A 17,179-nucleotide genomic window follows, 5' to 3' on the forward strand; every position below is an offset into this window, starting at 1 on the left:
AATAACCTAGATGGCTTTCTAAACGCACTTTCCATAAACTGTTGTGGGGACTGAGTAAATGCTTTTAAATGCCTATTAACTGATCCATGGATCTGCTCGCTGTCCATACTAAACAGCATGCATGTAAACACGATGATTTAGGAGAGGCCTGCTGTGGGTTGGGGGCTGTCTGCTCATGGATGACAACCCCAGGGAGGCCTAGCTGCCTTGCCCTGGCTTTGAGAGGGACACACGGACACCTGGGTGTTTTCTCAAATGAGATACTTGAGACACTAGACTGGAACAGTTGTCAATTTCTCATGCCCTGTTCACTATCTGTGGGCAAACCAGCATTTCCGAGTCTGCAGGGCTCACACACACACACACACACACACACACACACACACACACACACACACAATCATTTACCAGAGAAACAGTCGCCCCTCAGCTGGCAGCTGTGGCTTTCATTCAGCTTCCTCTGATCACTCACCAGGCTCCTCTGACCTGTCTCACTCTCTGTTGAGCAATGCCATTTCCACAATGTTAAGATTTCTATTTTCTTGCAGGTTATGGCGTTTCCCTTTCTATATTTCACTCACCAGTCAGATAGCAACTGACAAGTCATTCCTGACCTGCTTGACAAGTTCATTCAAGTCCAAGGGAAGACTGGCCTGGGTTACCGTCCTGAGTGTTCGCCCAAAGGTTCACAAGATAAGCACCCTCCTTCCTTCTTTTACAAGCTTCTCAGACTTTTCTCTACAAAAGCCCCAAATGGAATCACATCACCTCCCTACTTTGAAAACCCCAGCTGAGTGGGCAGGAGGGCCAGGAATCCCAGATCGCCATGACTACACGGCAATTTCAAGGCCAGCCTGGGATATATGAGACCCTGTCTTGAAAGGAAAGAGGGTAAAGGAAAGGGCAGAGGACTAAAAGCCTGTGTCTATATGACCTTCGTGGCCATGGCCACCAGAGAGGTCACCCGTTGGCCATGTGCATGCCTCCTATAATGTCTTCTTTCATCTTCTCCTCTCATTAGCCTCACATCTTCCCGTTGAACTTCTGCCCTTTCATGTCCCACCCTAACCCTTCCTGTCTGAAGACTTCCACAGGCCCCCACCATCCATGCCCTCCCTCCACCCCACACACACACACACACACACACACACACACACACACACACACACACAAAATCACCTCTTCCTCCACCTCTGGGAACACAGTTGTCCCGTCTTTCGGGGATGGGGTACTTTTCTAGACTAGAACTTCATCTCAGCTGTAGTTACCACTTGGGAAGCTTTTGTCAAGGGTCTTATGTTTTGAAGAGGTACTGAAGGAGAAGATAGAATGACTGTAGCCTAAGATGCCAGAAACTACTTAGAGCCCTGGTTTTAAAGGATTTTGTCCTACTTGTTATGAGGAAGTCATTTCAGGATATGCTGACCACCTAAGTCGGGAAGTGCTTGAGTCAGTTTTCAAATGTTTGCTATGTACTTGAAAATAAAAAATCAATTGTGATCAAAGACACAGAAGTTTATCTTTTTGTTTGTTTGTTTGTTCTCTGTGTAACAGCCCTAGCTGTCCTAGAACTAGTTCTGTAGACAGGGCTGGCTTTGAACTCACAGAGATCTGCCTGCCTCTGCCTCCTGAGTGCTGGCCACCAACGCCTGGCCAGAAGCTTACCATTTTTACCATATTAAAGTTAAGGGTTCCTTGGAACAATGGTGAGGCCATTCGCAGACGCTTTCATTTTCCCAAACACAGTTTCCATAGAACACTAACTGCATTTCCTTGCCCTCCTCCCCAGCCCCTGGCCACCACCATTCCCCTTCCTGGCTCATTGAGTCTGACTACTCTAGATATGTCGTATAAGTAGCACCCTCCTATATTTGACCAATATTGTCACAAGCTTATTTCATTTAGCACAATGTCTTCAGGGATTGTCAGCGTTGTAGCACATATCTGAATGTCTTTCTCTTTTTATGGCTGAATAATGTGTTGTTGTATACATATGTCGCCTTTTGTTCAATGTGCCGATGGATAACTGGATTGATTTCACATTTTAACTGCTTCAGTTGGTTGCTATGAACACAAGGAAGACAAATCTCACAAGAGTCTGCTTCCAGAAACGCCTTTGAGGAACGTACCCAAAAGTGGATTTCCTGAACAAAAGTGTTGATTACATGCTTGGTGTTTTGGAACTGTCATGCCACTTTCCACGGAGGATGCACCATTTTATTTTAATTACTATTGTTTGCTTGCTTGTTCTTGTTTTTGAGACAGGGTTTATTTGTGTAGCCCTGGCTGTCCTGGTTCTATAGACCAGGCTGGCCTTGAACTCAGAGATCCACCTGCCTCTGCCTCCCGAGGGCTGGGATTACAGTATGTGCCACCACTGCTCCACAAGGATGCAACATTTTAAATGTACATTGAGGTACAAGGATTTTTGAGTTCTCCATCCCTCACCAACACTGGCTATTTTATGTTGCTTTGTTCTGTTTACAGATTCACAGGTGCTGAAGTGTTACCTCACTGTTGATTTGACTAAACTCAGTTTTGAACCTCATCATCTGAATTCCTCCCGATAAACTCAATCTCATTTCACAGCATGAGGTCTTACACTAGGAAATCTGAGCCTGCCTTGGGGGGTGGGGAGTTGGGGTGGAGCCCTAGGAAGGCTCCTCAGGGAGGGAACTGATGGGTAGGTAGGGCCACAGGTTGTTGCACTTCTGAATACCAACCAGCAGGGGCGCCTCCACAAGCAGTTTACTTTCCCTGACCAAAACTGGGTCCTAACCAGCAACAGAGCCCTCTGACTTCCTGGCCCCCTCCTGCTTGCTTTGTGCTGTGTCAGCATCAAAGAGAAGCAAGTGGCTAAGTACCTAACAGGTTGCCAAGTGATATGCAAGACAGTCACACCTTGCCGGACATTTAACATCCAAGAGTGGTGTAGTATGGTCCCCAGGGTGTGTGTGTGTGTGTGTGTGTGTGTGTGTGTGTGTGTGTGTGTGTGTAACTAAAATGTTCAGCCATTAGTAAAATGAGTCCTCCTGTCTGGTTCAGGGGATCCTGGGGCACAGCCAAAGGACACTTCACAGATGGCTTATGGTGACCTAGAGTTCTGAGTCTGTCAGTGACAGACTCACAGTGACAACCTCACATGTCAGGGGAAAGGGAAGACACTTGTTAAAAACAAGAGGAACACACACCAGAAAGAAAAACACCCCAACACGGCTTCCCACCCCACCTGCTTACCCCCAGGACTTGGTATGTGAGTCTGGTCCCTTCAGTGTCCAGTGGACAGCTAGCTCCCCACCCCCCACCCCAGCCAGTGAACTAGCAGTGCCTTTGCCTGGGTTAAAGGACTTCATTTCCCTATGCTGCCATAGCAACCAGGAAACAACCTCCATTCACAATGAGAAGGATGGTGCCTTAGCCCAGATTTGCAGCCTGTAGCAGAGCAACCAGGTCTCAGGGACAACAAGGGCTCAGAGCAGCAGAGAGTACACAGCCTGCTGTCTGAGGAGCCATATACTTATTCTCTCCACAAAGATGCACTCTGTCTAAACTGTGGCTGGATGTTACTGGGTCTCTGTAAGAGGGGAAACATATTTCATAAAAGGCCCAATGTTCATGGTCTCCTTTGGTTTGCTCTTGAGTTTTGGAAACCCTGAGCTGTGGCCAGTTTTCAGCCTTCAAAACTGAGATGGACCACCCTTGAGAGGGAGTAGTCAGGGACGAAGCATGCTCACGCTCTCTCTCCTGAGCCGGGGACATGGGAAGTTGGTCCAGAACAGACAGAAGTTGGAAGTCTATTTTGAACCAGAGGTGAGTCTGAGAGCTTGGGGGAGGAGGAGCACATTTTGAGTTTGGGGAGGTGGTCATGGGTAGATCTTCCCTCTTTTTGTTTGACCCCCGTAATTGCCACGGAAACAGCCTGCCTTCCTTGTTCTCACTCCCTGATGCCTTTGCTTGAGCCTGAAGGAGAATCTAGATTGTCCGGAGCCTGGACATTTGGTTCAAGATCAGAATTCCCACCTGGTCTGCAGGAGAAATTTGGAGAGCCGACTACTGTTGGCTTTTAGGAGCCATGCTCAGTGGTTAAAATACTGTATTTGTGCCTTTCAATGGCTTTTTTGAACTTTGTGGAATTCAACCCATAGGATTCATATTTAATGGAGGCCAAAACAAATCTCATTTTAGAAGATTTTAAAGAGGTGGCAAAAAGCCCCTTGTTGTGCTGGAGCTTTTATTCCTGAAGACTGCCAGGAACAATAAACACATTGGGGGAACTTTGTAAATTCCTGGGTCAGAGATCTCCGTCGTTGTGGTAGTTTGCCATGATACTTGACCTTTACTGTGTTAAAAGATGAATAAAGTTCCAAAGGACTTCAATGGCATACATTTATAAATACATAGCTACCTTATAGGTTCATATATATATATGTATGTATGTATGTATGTATGTATGTATGTATATGTCGCCAAATTAGGCAACATTCCACAGGCTGGAATATATAGATAGCTTCTCTGTGCATAGCTGGAATGGTAGTGGGTTGAAGTAGTTTCTCATAGTTAAACTGGTCACTAGTTCAAGTCTAATTGCCAAGTTATTTACTGTCCTTGATTATTCTGACTACTGGTTTGCATACCAGGAAATATAACTAGCCTGTAGCCTACACTGTGCTCTGCTGAAAGCCTGTAGGCAGGTACAGTTCTTATGTAATAAAATGAATTTGTATAGTAGGTTCTACTAACTTTTGTTGTTGTATTGGGCTCCCCCCCCCCCCGTGTGTGTGTGTGTGTGTGTATTTTAAGATTTCGTTTATTATTTTTAATTAAATGTAGGTATGGATAGGACTTTAGCCCATGAAGTGGAAAGCAAAAATTGATGCCCACACACTGTCCTCTCACCTCTGTACATGCCATGGCCCATTTGTATGCATGTGCACACATAAATGATATATAGTTTAGAAAGCCAAAAACTGCACAGACAATAATTGCTGAAGGGTCTTCTGCAGGGCCTTGATCAAGGCATTTTCCTTTCCTTAAAGGACTATTTGAACTGGAAGTCTCCGGAAGACTATGTCCTGGTTAGCAAATCCCAGGATGGGGACAGTGGCAGCCAGCACTCCTGGAGCCTCTTTCTTCCTAAGACCTTCAGCACAAGGAAGGGGGCGCTGATCCTGTACTCGGAGGGGCTAGCTGTATCAGCATGGACACCCAAAGAGAGGAGAAGAGGTCACAGGAAGAAGCCAGGCCTTGAACTGCACACGCTGCAAGACCTCAAAGAAGCCATTTTGGCATATGGAAGGAGACAGGTGGGTTTGGGAAAGGTGCTGGTGGCTTGTACATAAATACGCTTGCAGCTTTGAACGTAACTTCTTGGTTCCGAGGGAGGAAAGGTACAAAATTCAGACCCCAGGTTTGTTATCTTGACCCATATGCCAAGAACTGTCATAAGGCTCACAGATCATATATGGGGGAACTTCAAAAGTGAGAAGCATTTGCCCAGACTGTAATCAGAACCCACGAAACCCTGCCTCACAGCCAGGAACATTATTATTCGACCTCTGGTGTTCCTACTTGTGGAAATGATAATGCTTTGAATATTTACCTTGAGCCTTTTGGCATCAGCAGAAATTAACTACTTTTCCCATTCTGCGTTTACTATTAAGGGGAATCTCTGTTTTCCTCTGACTCTCATTATCTGATGTGTTGAGATGCACGCATGGCCCCTGAGACAGTCTGTGATGTGTCACTCAGAAGTTCTAGCTTGGAGATGGTGGGTTACTCCCTACTTTCAAAGTCTCTCAGCCCTAATAAAACTTTATTTAGCCTTTGACACCAGGCCCTTCACACACTGGTTCACTCTTCCAGGTCTAGCCCTACACTCCACTTCTTCATCCCACCACCTCAATGATGGACCCCTCAAGACCCCTCCTGATGCAGACTAGCTCACCCCAACAACCTCTCTCAACTAAACTTTTAGGCAAACCTCTACATAAGTCTTACACATCCTTCAAAACACGTGTCCCTCACAGTCTCCTTCTATTTCCCTAAGAGACGTTCACCCCCCATCCCAGTGTACATTGGAAGCTAGTCTCTTAGAGCATCCAGTGGGTACCTCTCCTATAGGGCAAGCACAGTGTGAGCTGGTTGTACATGCTTTCAGTGTTACTTAGCTCGTCTCCCACTTTGATTACAGGCACCTTCATCACATATCCAACTGCAGGCAGACCCTCCAAAAGGATGTAATGGCCTTGACCAAACACCACACTGCTCCTTACCATGAAATCATAAATCCTTGAATGAAAAGGAAATGTTAGTTAAATGTTTACTGTTTCTTCAAGCTATTGTTTAATTTGACCCTCCCAATTCCCCTGTGAGACATGGTTCTTCTCAGCAAACTTCCTTGCCCCCACATCTCCATCTTTTAAAGATGGGGTCTCACTGTGTAGCCCAGGCTGGCCACCAACACTTCATCTTCCTGCTTCAGCTCCCTACCGGCTCTTGCAGATAAGGAAGCTGAAGCTCTAAGGGGTGTGACTTCCTGAGGTCAGTGAGTGAGAGTCAGGACTCAAACTCAGGTCTTCTGACCTCTCCATGGCTAGCGTGGATATCCTACTGTCTATGGACTTGAAGGGACTCCAGAGATCACTGGGCAGGGCCCATTAGTTCTCCACACCCTTCTCTTGCTCTGCTCTGTTCATATGGTCAAACACAGGCTCCATATAATTCCAGAAACATCTGTGTTACTGCTCTTTGCCAATAGTGTACATTGGGAGAAGAGTGGGGAGGGAGAAAAAGGAAAACACAGAAGACAAGAAACACCTGCAGTCCTCTGTAGTCCAGCATCCAGCATCCAGCAAACAGGCCCACACCAGTTCCAAGCTCTTGTGGGTAATCCTTACCCTGCCCTTCTCTTTGTCCTTCTAGAATAGGGTGGAATCAACTCCTGAGGTTGCAGATCTCAATGTTGTCTCAATATCTGTTTGAGTTCTGCACACTCCAATCACCTGTGTAGAAAATACCCTAAATTTCGTTTGTGTTTAACGTTTGTTTGTTTGTGAGGGTACATATGCCACGGCATGAGTGTGAAGGTCAGAGAATAAATTCCTCCCACCATATAAGCTCCAGGGACCAAATTCAGGCCATCAAAGGTTACCCGGCTTGGTGGCAACCACCTCTTTTTACCCTGAGCCATCTGCCAGACCCCTTCTATATTTAAATACTTATATAGTTTTTGCTTTCCCTGACTAGAATAACTCACTTCCTAGACAGAGAGCACTTTCAGCAGCCTTGAATTACCTATCCTTATGGCTACGTGTTATTTATTTATTTATTTTCAGGGAAACAGGGAATTTATTAATTTATAAAATTGGTTGTTCCCCTAGAGACAGTTCTCTCTGTCTTTGGTGAAATTTGGGCTCCACAGAGAAGAGAAATTCTTTCCCTCTTGGACCTATCTTCCAGGCATGACTCAAATTTGTAGGAAACAGCAATACAGTCCAATTCCCAATCCCTGGAAGGAAAATGGTATACAGAAGGCTTTGGAATATAACAGGCAGAAATGTTAGGATGATGTTAGGAAACATAGTATTGTAAATTTTAAAAGGGAAACAATTCAAGGAACCTGGGATTCAGGAAGATGAATACTTAACAGAGGCCAGCTTTGGAAAGGGAAGCTGTAGACTCTAGAAACTCAGGAGCCTAACACCCACTTCCAAAGGCTATGGAGAAATTGTCATAGTCATTCTAACTGAAAAGTCACATGATTTTTCTAAGGGACATTTTGGGGGAAGCTTAAAAAGGGTTGATACCCTACGCGGCTCAGCACAATTGCTGGCAGTAGCGGTATAGCACTCAGGAGGCAGAGGCAGGCAGATCTCTGTGAGTTCGAGACCAGCCTGGTCTACAGTGAGTTCCAGAACAGCCAGGGCTACCCTGTCTTGAGAAACAAAACAAAATAAATTTAAAATACTAATGTTGAAACATTCTTGAGTGTTTGCCATGACCCTGAATCTGCTGTAGGTGGAGGGGAACCAAGCACGGTGCTGGGGCCTCGGGGCAGTGGTTGAACCCCGCTCAGCAAACGATGATGTAAACTGAGCCACCATTAGCCACATTATCTTCCGCTGGGCCACTCTGTCTTTGTCTAAATAAGGGAGACCAATATTTAGAAAGACTACACTCACAGGTAAAGGAGCCCGGATGTGGAGGCAAACAAGGCTGAAGGGAGAGCACATGACAGTGACGCTTGCCGAATGTTCTGGCTGCGCCAAGGGTTAGAACCAAATATCCAAGGCCCACACAGATCTAGAAAGAGCATAGCACAGGGAGATAGGATTGTGTGTCAAATGCACAGTGCCTCCAGCTGTGTGTGCCAGTCTGGGGGCACACATGTAGTGACATCGCTGGGTCCACTTGGCAGTTTTTCTGATGATTCAGTTTCCTAAAGGTCAATGTCCTCAAAAGACTGGACTTCAGCGTTCCCAGGCCTCTATAGGCTTTCTCTTGGTTTTTATTTTGTTTTAAACCAACGGCAAGTTAAAACCACTCCTGATGACTTTCATGGATTCAATGTCTCCATATTTAGAAGTCACTTTGCTGTAAACCCAGATAGTCATAATTGGGGTCCATTTTTAAGTGAAAATCACGGCTATGCTCTTGAAGCACAACTGAATCCTAAAAAAATTCTAAAATTGTCAGATAAATTAATTTTCAGATTGTTTCCTTACTTCTCTCTCATTCTTAATGTTTTCAGAATTTTGTGGATCTATTGGTACTTTTAACATGTCCCCTTTAGCTCTGTTCTCCAGTCTCGCTTCCTGTCTCTACCTCCCATCTCACTACAGGAATGCCAGGATTGCAGATTCATACCATGGTGTTCAGATATTTTATACGGGTTTCAGGGATCACACTCAGGTCAGAAGGCTTGCACAGCTAACACCTTTACCTGCTGAGCCATCTCCCTGGCTCTGGAGAATGTTTATAGCAATGACTAATACCGAGAACTGCTATACCTGTTATCATTTTAATTGTGTTTTGGCCTTATTTAATTCTCACAACTTTATAAGGCTTATACTATTTTTCTGTCATGTTTAAGCACACACACATTTTACCCTTTTTATGTTCATGATATACTGGCATTAAATCCATTCACATTATTGTGCAATCATTACTACCATCTATTTTCACACTTAAAACATTTACAAAACTGGGGCTTAGGGAGTCAGCTTCAAAGAGACCAGGTCTCGCCCATTCAGCTGGGCTAAGAAACAACCAAGCAGCACCCAGGACAATGCCTAATACATAGCAGATAACCAACAGATAGCGGCTGAGGGAGCATATTCATTGCCAGTGTTGTTGTGGGGAGCCACACCCTTCACCAACAGGAATGCACAGCCCGGTGAAGAAAGCTACTTTATGTCTCAGTGACACTTGACAGGCATAACTTAATGCTGCAGTATAACTTAATGCTGTAGAACAATTAAAGAGGGTGAGCTTTGTGATTGTTGTATTAGTATTTAATTATTATTATATATTTATGGGCACAGTGTGATGCTTCAATACACATATAAAATGTTGTGATTAGCCAGAGGTTTAAGACAGGGACTAGACTGGGATGGTGGTAGCACACGCCTCGGTCTACAGAGCGAGTTGCAGGACAGGCTCCAAAGCTATAGAGAAACGCTGTCTTGAAGAAACAAAATTAACCAAAATAACTGTGTAGTGATCAAATCAGGAGAATTAGCATCCCCTCTGACATTCAGACATCCTGGACTTACCATTTCATCTAGTTTCCCTTAAACATTGTCCTAAACCTCTTTATATATATATAAATTATATATATATAATTATTTTCTTAGTATGGGATTTTTCCCGGCATGTGTATATGTGTATCACTTGCATGCAGACCCTTCCAGGCCAGAAGAGGACCAGATCCCCTGAAACTGTTACAGATAGTTGTACGCTGCCATGTGGGTGCTGGGAACTGATCTGAGATCTTTTGGAAGAACAGTCAATGATCTTAACCATTGAGCCATCTTTCTAATCTCTGTCTTTTTGTTTGTTTGTTTGTTTTTTGAGGCAGAGTTTCTCTATAGTTTTGGAGCCTATTGTGGAATTCACCCTGTAGACCAGGCAAGACTTGAACTCACAGAGATCCTCTTGTCTCTGCCTCCCGAGTGCTGAGATTAAAGGTGTGTGCCATCACCACTCTGCTCTAGTCCCTGTCTTAAACCTCTTATAAAGCCAGCACAGTGTCCTGCATCTATAGTCCCACATACCCAGCTGGCTGAGGCAAGAAAATCTTTTAAACCCAAAAGTTCAAGACCAACCTGGACAGTACAGTAAGTCTCCTAAAATTCAAAACTAGAAACAACAACAAATAATCATGCACACATTAATTTTTGACTAACACACAATACAGATTTGTGAGGTATGGTGTGGTAATGTCTGCTTACAGATGTATGTGTGCAAATAGGATAGCTGGCATTTGACATGGCTTAGCATCACTTTCTGTTTGGAGCCTTTGAGTTATTGATGAAATAGGTAGAACACCAGAACTTTCTCTTTCTGTATCCTTCCTACCTCCTCCCAACATGCACTTCTACATCTAATCTCACTATTCTACATTCTGGTCTACGTACAGCATCCACAAGTGAGGGGCTTTCTGCAGATGTCAGGCAGGGAAATGAACTGTGAATTGGGTGAGAATGAAAATTTGGTTCAAATTGACGTGGTCAACCTCCATCCAACCTTCTAGAGAAGTCTAATGCCAGGCAGTGCATTGCCAGTATATTTAAACTAGGTATAATTTAGGAGGGAAAAAGTTTCCTGGTGTAATACAATCCCCAGGGCACAAGAAGTATAATTACATAGAAACTCAACTCAGGGGACATGTCATTTCTTCCAAGAAGATGGGTTCTAGAGATAGGCTACCTGTACTAGCTTAAGGGCCTAAGGAAGAAGGGTCTGGCCTGGTCATAAAGATATCTAGAGGTCATTTGGGCTATTAGCCACCTCTGGTCCTGGTTTGGGAGCCAGGTAAGCCCCTGGCTATACAGATAATGTAAGGGTCATTTGGATTATTAGGTATCTCCGGTCCTGGTTGTAGGAGCTTGATATGGCCTGGCCCAACAGATAACGCACTCACCAGGCTGTTAATCACCTCCAACGCCCAGCTCTCTGAATGAAAAACCGGTTCTGCATCCATTTCTTTGAGAGGACAATCCTGTGTGCTTAACATTCCTGGTTTTTCTGGAGATCTGTGGGTGCAAGGACTTTCCTACAGGCTCCCAAAACACATAGGAGAAAGATGTCCATTCATCTGTTGATGGGCATCTAGGACAATTCTCTGTCTTAACCATTGATGCCCAAATAAACATGAGAATACAGGTATGTGATTTTGTTTTCTTCAGGCACTGCTGAGTAGTGGATTGGATTATGTAGTGCATCTGTTTCCAGTGTTTGCGGGGATAGCCACTCTGTTCTCAGTGGCTATACTGATTTACACTCCCATCAGCAGAGACAACATTTTTCTTTGTTCCATACCTCACCAGTATTTGTTATTGGGTCATTTTTGTCATTTTTTAAAGACCAGATCTTGTATCTGTTCTCAAACTCACCGTGTAGCTAAGAATGACCTTGAACTTCTGACCCTCTAGCTCCTATCTCTAGGGGACTAGGCTTACAGATAAACACACTATGTCTGGTTTGTGCAGCCGGAGATAGAACCTAAGGCCCCAGAATACTAGCAAACACTCTAATAATGAAGCTACATCCCCAGACCCTATGTTTTTTGTCTTTTTAAAAATTGTGTGTACTATTTTGTGTTTGTTTGTGTGTATGAGTAATTCAGAGGACAGCTTTTGGGAGTGGGTTCCCTCCTCCTACCATGTAGATCCCAAGGATTGAACCCAGCTCATCAAGCTTAGCATCAAACTCTTCTAGCCCCTTCTAGCCCCTGAACTCTCTTCCTGGCCCTCTTTTTTTCTTTGTATTAATAGCTTTTCTAATTGGGGTGAGGTGATCTCTCATTGAAGTTTTGATTTGCATGTCTCTGATGCTAATGGCATTAAATAGTTTTCTTTTGAGAAGTGTCTGCATAAATTGCCCCCCCACACACACACACACATACACACACACTCCTTGAGACATGGTTTCTCTGTGTAGCTCTGGCTGTCTTGGCACTCACTCTGCAGGCTGGCCTGGAACTCAGAGATCATCCTGCCTCTGCCTCAAGAGTGCTAGGATTAAAGATATGGATCACCACCGCCCAGCTAAACTGCCCATTTTTAAACTGGATTCTTATTAACTTGTTTGAATTCCTACTACATTCTGGATTGTAATCCTTTGTCAGAAGAAATGCTTTATACTATAAACACTCCATTTGGAGGCTTTTTCACTCTGTTGAGGTGCTGTGCCAGAGAATGTGACTTTGGAGTAAACTCATTTGTCTAACTGGGCCTTTGCTGTCCATGTTTGTGGCATCTTCCCACTCCGACCAGGAAAGGGACTTCTTGAATGAATTTAATAGGGTCTTGTGGTAAAAATAAGTAGAGACCCAGAGCAGGAGCCCAGAGCAAGCAGAGAGAAACAAGGGAATCAGATAGACATGGACTCTTGGCTGCAAAATCTATCTGAAGAGTCTGGTGAAGGCTGAATTGTGGAGGACTTTGCCTGCCAGCCCTGGCATTTCCAGGCATCTCTCTTCACCCCCTGTGGACTCTACACACAGAACCTGGGCCACTCTGCAGGATGGCAGCAGCTGGCTGGCCTGGCCATTCTGACCTCCCTGGTGCCCTGCCATCCTGAGCAGGCATAGAAGCCCTAAGCAGCCTCCTTCTATCCTGGGAAAAGCAGATGCAGATGCAAAGCTAGGCACAGGAGCCTGGGAGTCCCCTTCACCCCTCTGTCTTCATAGGCTGGTAGACATGGAAAAGGCAGCCTGTCACAGCAAGCCTCTCATTAAAGGTGGAGTGGCTAACAGGCTGCTCTGTGCATACTAATTACTTGTCTCCCAAGAAGCCAGCAGAGGGTTGACGGGCAAAGCCAGGGCAGGCTGAGGAGCAGTCTGAACCCACCACAGCCAGCCTCCTGCTGCCATGTTTATTTCCCTCTTCCAGAAACTCCCTCCCAGGCTCCCTTCTGTCTCCCTCTCTATTTTCAAGCAACCTCTGAGTGGTGGTTACATGTAAGCCGCTCTTAGGGAAACAGGACTCAGAAAACATGGAAGAGAAGAGAGTTGCTTCAATAAAGTTAGTTCAATCTTAACTTTTCTTCTTTATAGACACAATCTAACCACATCGCTAGGAATTTGATTTTATATATATATAAAGAATGATGTGTATTCTTGTGCCCAGCAGACTAATATTGCTACTTCCATCATTTTAATATTTGTCTTTCTGTTTTCCACCATCATTATACATTAGTAAGATGCACTTTTAAGAGGTTGTAATTATTCTGACCATTCCTCTGGATTTTTGCCTTGTTTCCACTCACATTATGCATATTGGAATAGCTCTCGCCCTGGGCGGTCTCCCACAATGCCTCTGTTCATCCAATGAGGTAGCTTTGTTAACTAACTTCACAGGTGTCACTCAAGAAGTTACCAAGAGAAACTAAATAAGAGCTTAAAGAAACTGGAGAGCACACCTTGGCTCAAAACAAAAAGAAAGTCATCAACACGCTGGCCAGAATATCTATCCCTTCTTTGAGGAAGACAGGATTTCCAGGAGCTCTCAAGAGCTTCCTGTACCATGTCTCTGTCCGGAACTGGGCCATGCAGTCACTTCAAAAGGCAAGGGATTCTGGGAAAAGAGTTCAGTTAACAAAGAAATCTAAATGAATTGGGAGTCTGTTAATGAGCGGCAGCCAGAGGAAGAAGTATTTCACAATTTTCCGGAGATCCCCGCACCCTGGGCAAGGCGCAGAAAGAAAGGCAATATTGTTGACCCCTACTAGAAAGAAGTCTAGAACACTTTAAGCACCTCAGCTCCTTACCCTTTCCACTGAGGACACTGAACAAAATTAGTTGGGAAGTAATTAATTTGCCTAAGGACACGTGCTCAGCAGGAGCCGCCGGCAAAGCTGCTTTGCAGTCCCCTTCATTCAGTGTGTTCTCATTCCCACTCAGAGCTAGGAGAACCGAAACGTGTTCCCACGTGCAAGGCAGGCAGGCAGGAGATCAGGAAGGAGGACTGAGAGGAAGCAAACTCTCACCTTGCCAGAACTAGGCTTAGGAAGGCACATCTCACATGATTTTATTTACAGTACCTGAAAGCCTGCTTGGTGGAAGCAAAAAGCAAAGTTGTCCTTTGACTAACACACACACACACACACATACACACACACACACACACACACACACACACGCCTTCCTGAAAGAGCCTGGTAGCATAGGCCTGAAATCCTGCTTTACTCGGGAGCCTGAAGCAGGAAGATCCCAAGTTCAAAGCCTTCCTGGGCAACTTAATGAAATCCCAAGACAGAAAGGAGCGATAAGGGGAAGCTAGGGATATGTGCTGGTAATGGAGCACTTGCCTAGCATGTGGGAAGCACTAGGTTCAATCTACAGTATGGACCGTGGGCAGCCCTAAAAGACAGGAAGTGTGTTCATCTTGTTGATGCAATTATTTAAGCTAGGTGACTGAGATGTGGTGTAGCAGGGAGTAGAACTGTGTATTCACTTAGTTACTAATTTCCGAAGAATGCCTTTCTGGGACCTGTGAAATCTAAATCTCTTAGGCCATGTGATTCTAAACATCATCAACTTTCTAACAAGTTGTTAGTGCCACTTTGGGGAGGTCCACAAAGGCTCCGGAGACTTGTCTGTGGTCATAAAGTCCTGAGGCAGAATGAACTTTGAATGCTGATACCCTGACCATAATTCCAGGTGCAGACTGCCACAGGCAGTCTTAAGCTTCAGTCTGATTCTGCAGGGTGTTCTGTCTCTGGCATCCATTGTTCAGGCTCAGCATGTTGGTAAGACTGAAGAGAAAGCCTTCTCAGAGGCACACAGGGTCTTGCTGCCTGTGCAACTCAGGAGACATCGAGCCTCTGATTTAACCAGCCCCATTACTCTCCAAACGTTGGTCCTTTTGATATGTGAGCTATCACACTTTCTTTCTCCTTGTGTTAGCCATGGAGTCAGGTTTTACTGAATCCTAACAAGCATGAACATGCTGGACTCTAGTCTCATAGCTCTTACTCTCCAGGACATTGGATGAAGCACCTGCTTCAAACCATCTTTTATTCTTCTGTTTTCTAGGTGGTGCATGGAGCTAAGTCCTGCTCCATTGATGAGATCAAATGTTCTTGGGGAGCAGGAGGCTTTGTGCTGATGAGAAATTTGAAGCTCTGAGTTCTGTCTGACTCCACAGGCAGCTGGTTGTGCTTTCCATGATCTGTTGTGGTTTAAATATAACCAAAGTTCCCATGGGCGAAATTTATTCTCTGTGTAGCCTATCCTGGAACTCACTCTGTAGACCAGGCTGGCCTAGAACTCACAAAAGCCAACTTGCCTTTGCCTCCAGAGTGCTGGGATTAAAGGCATGTGCCCCTACCACGTGGCTATTCAGGGTTTCCACGTCATTTGAACTATGCCCACCACTTACAGGATTACAACGAAATAAAGACTGTCCATATAATATAAATCCCTGGTCAAGCAGTAGATATCTGTTTGTTCCCCATGTGCCTTGCCCAGAGGAGCTGGTTTGGGAGGGAAAAAAATCAGAAAATTCTCCCTAGAGGAAATGAAATACTACAGCATCAAATATTTTTAAAATGCAGGTTCCCTGTGAACATGGATAGGCTCTGTCTGTCTGTCTTCACATGAAAAACATTGAGTGCTGAGACCCCCTTGCACACTGTTTCCATTGCATGTGGGCTGTTTTGAAGGGACTGACATGATTTCCCCAGCTGAAGTAATTCTTCTGATGCTTTGTTCTTTCCCAAAGCTCTATACCAAGATGGTGTCTGGCATCTGTCATTTTTCCTTCCCCTCTGACTGCTTATCTTCAGGGACCTTTCAGGGTTTTGCCTTCTGGGCTCTTGGGTTGTGTTTATTAGGCAAGACATCTATCATTGCTGCCCTCTGGCACCTTCTGGGAGTCTCTGGATTGCTGATGAGGATTGGGCTAACCATCCTACATCAATAGGAGATTCAGGGCTCAGCCGCTGTGCTACTTCCCGATTGGTGTCCCCACAGAGAGAGCAGGACAGAGCCTGGCAACCTTACCTCTACTTCCGAAGCAAGCCAGAGAGCCAGAGTCAACGGCAGATCCAGCCTGGGTATTCGGCCAAGAGATACCTCCGAGGCCTCTTACAGACATGGCCCCTTGATACAAAGTACAGACTCCAGTGTGCAGGTCAGTGGCAAAGTGGGAGGGAGTGAACTCCAGTCCCCCTTTGGTGTAAAGGTGTGTTTTCCATTGATTCCGGAAACATCAGAATTTAAAGTCCAATTCCGCGCTACGGCACAGTCTCCAGGCTCTGTGGTCCAGGCTCTAGCCCAGCTGTTGTCTTTCGTCTTCGCTGACATCTGCATCACCAGAGTACTTGGCCCTCCCTGCTCACACACTCTTCAATCTCAGCTCGTCACAATCCGTAGCCCGATCCAGAACCTGTTCCCCACCTACCCCTCAGAGATCTTCTAACTTAAACCCCACTGTTCCCAAGATAAGACAAAAAGGGGGTCTAAGTATTTATTCGTCCAAGGTCAGCTAGCCAGAAGCAGAGCAGGACGCGGAAGGCAGATACTTCCTGTACCCACAGCTCCACATTCTTCCCAGCATTCCCCAGTTCCCTGTCTGAGGTCATCTCAGGTCCTCTGGCACAATCCCCTCAGGAGAGAGACGGTCACTCCCTCCGCCTGACAGAAACCCCAAATGCACCCTGTGGACTTATGAAAGCCTGAAGTGGGAATTGGAATTGCCAGATTCGGCACACTACACCCACACAAACAGTGAAACTCACAATATTTGGGACATATTTCTAGTAAAAAAGTATTCGTTGTTTATCTGAAACTTAAACTTAATTGGACATCCTGTATTTTATTTGGCAAACCACTGGGGATGAGAGATGGATGGTAAGATGTGCCAGACCTCATTCTGTTGCTTGCCGTACCTTCAGTATCAACATGCAGGACCAGAAAATTCTGGCTTGCTTTCTGTTTTATAGGTTTACCTGG

General features: G+C 45.2%; 1 protein-coding gene across 1 annotated transcript; it reads left to right on the forward strand.

The window, feature by feature from the left end:
* Positions 1-3,523: 3,523 nt before the first annotated feature.
* Kiaa2012 (KIAA2012 ortholog) lies at positions 3,524-16,646 on the forward strand. Its single transcript, XM_051190637.1, has 4 exons — positions 3,524-3,810; positions 5,037-5,303; positions 16,199-16,358; positions 16,441-16,646. The coding sequence occupies exons 1-4, from the start codon at positions 3,727-3,729 to the stop codon at positions 16,644-16,646; spliced, it is 717 nt and encodes a 238-aa protein (XP_051046594.1). The 5' UTR covers positions 3,524-3,726.
* Positions 16,647-17,179: the final 533 nt, after the last annotated feature.

Source organism: Phodopus roborovskii, unplaced genomic scaffold, assembly GCF_943737965.1.
Source record: "Phodopus roborovskii unplaced genomic scaffold, PHOROB, whole genome shotgun sequence".
In the NCBI taxonomy this organism is placed as follows: Eukaryota; Metazoa; Chordata; class Mammalia; order Rodentia; family Cricetidae; genus Phodopus; species Phodopus roborovskii.

Excerpts from the sequence above, each read along its gene's own strand:
- Kiaa2012 (XM_051190637.1), top strand. The coding sequence starts at position 3,727 with ATGCTCACGCTCTCTCTCCTGAGCCGGGGACATGGGAAGTTGGTCCAG. Across the intron at positions 3,811-5,036 it reads AAGTCTATTTTGAACCAGAG|GACTATTTGAACTGGAAGTC; the intron begins GTGAGTCTGAGA and ends CTTTCCTTAAAG. Across the intron at positions 5,304-16,198 it reads TGGCATATGGAAGGAGACAG|AGAGAGCAGGACAGAGCCTG; the intron begins GTGGGTTTGGGA and ends GTGTCCCCACAG.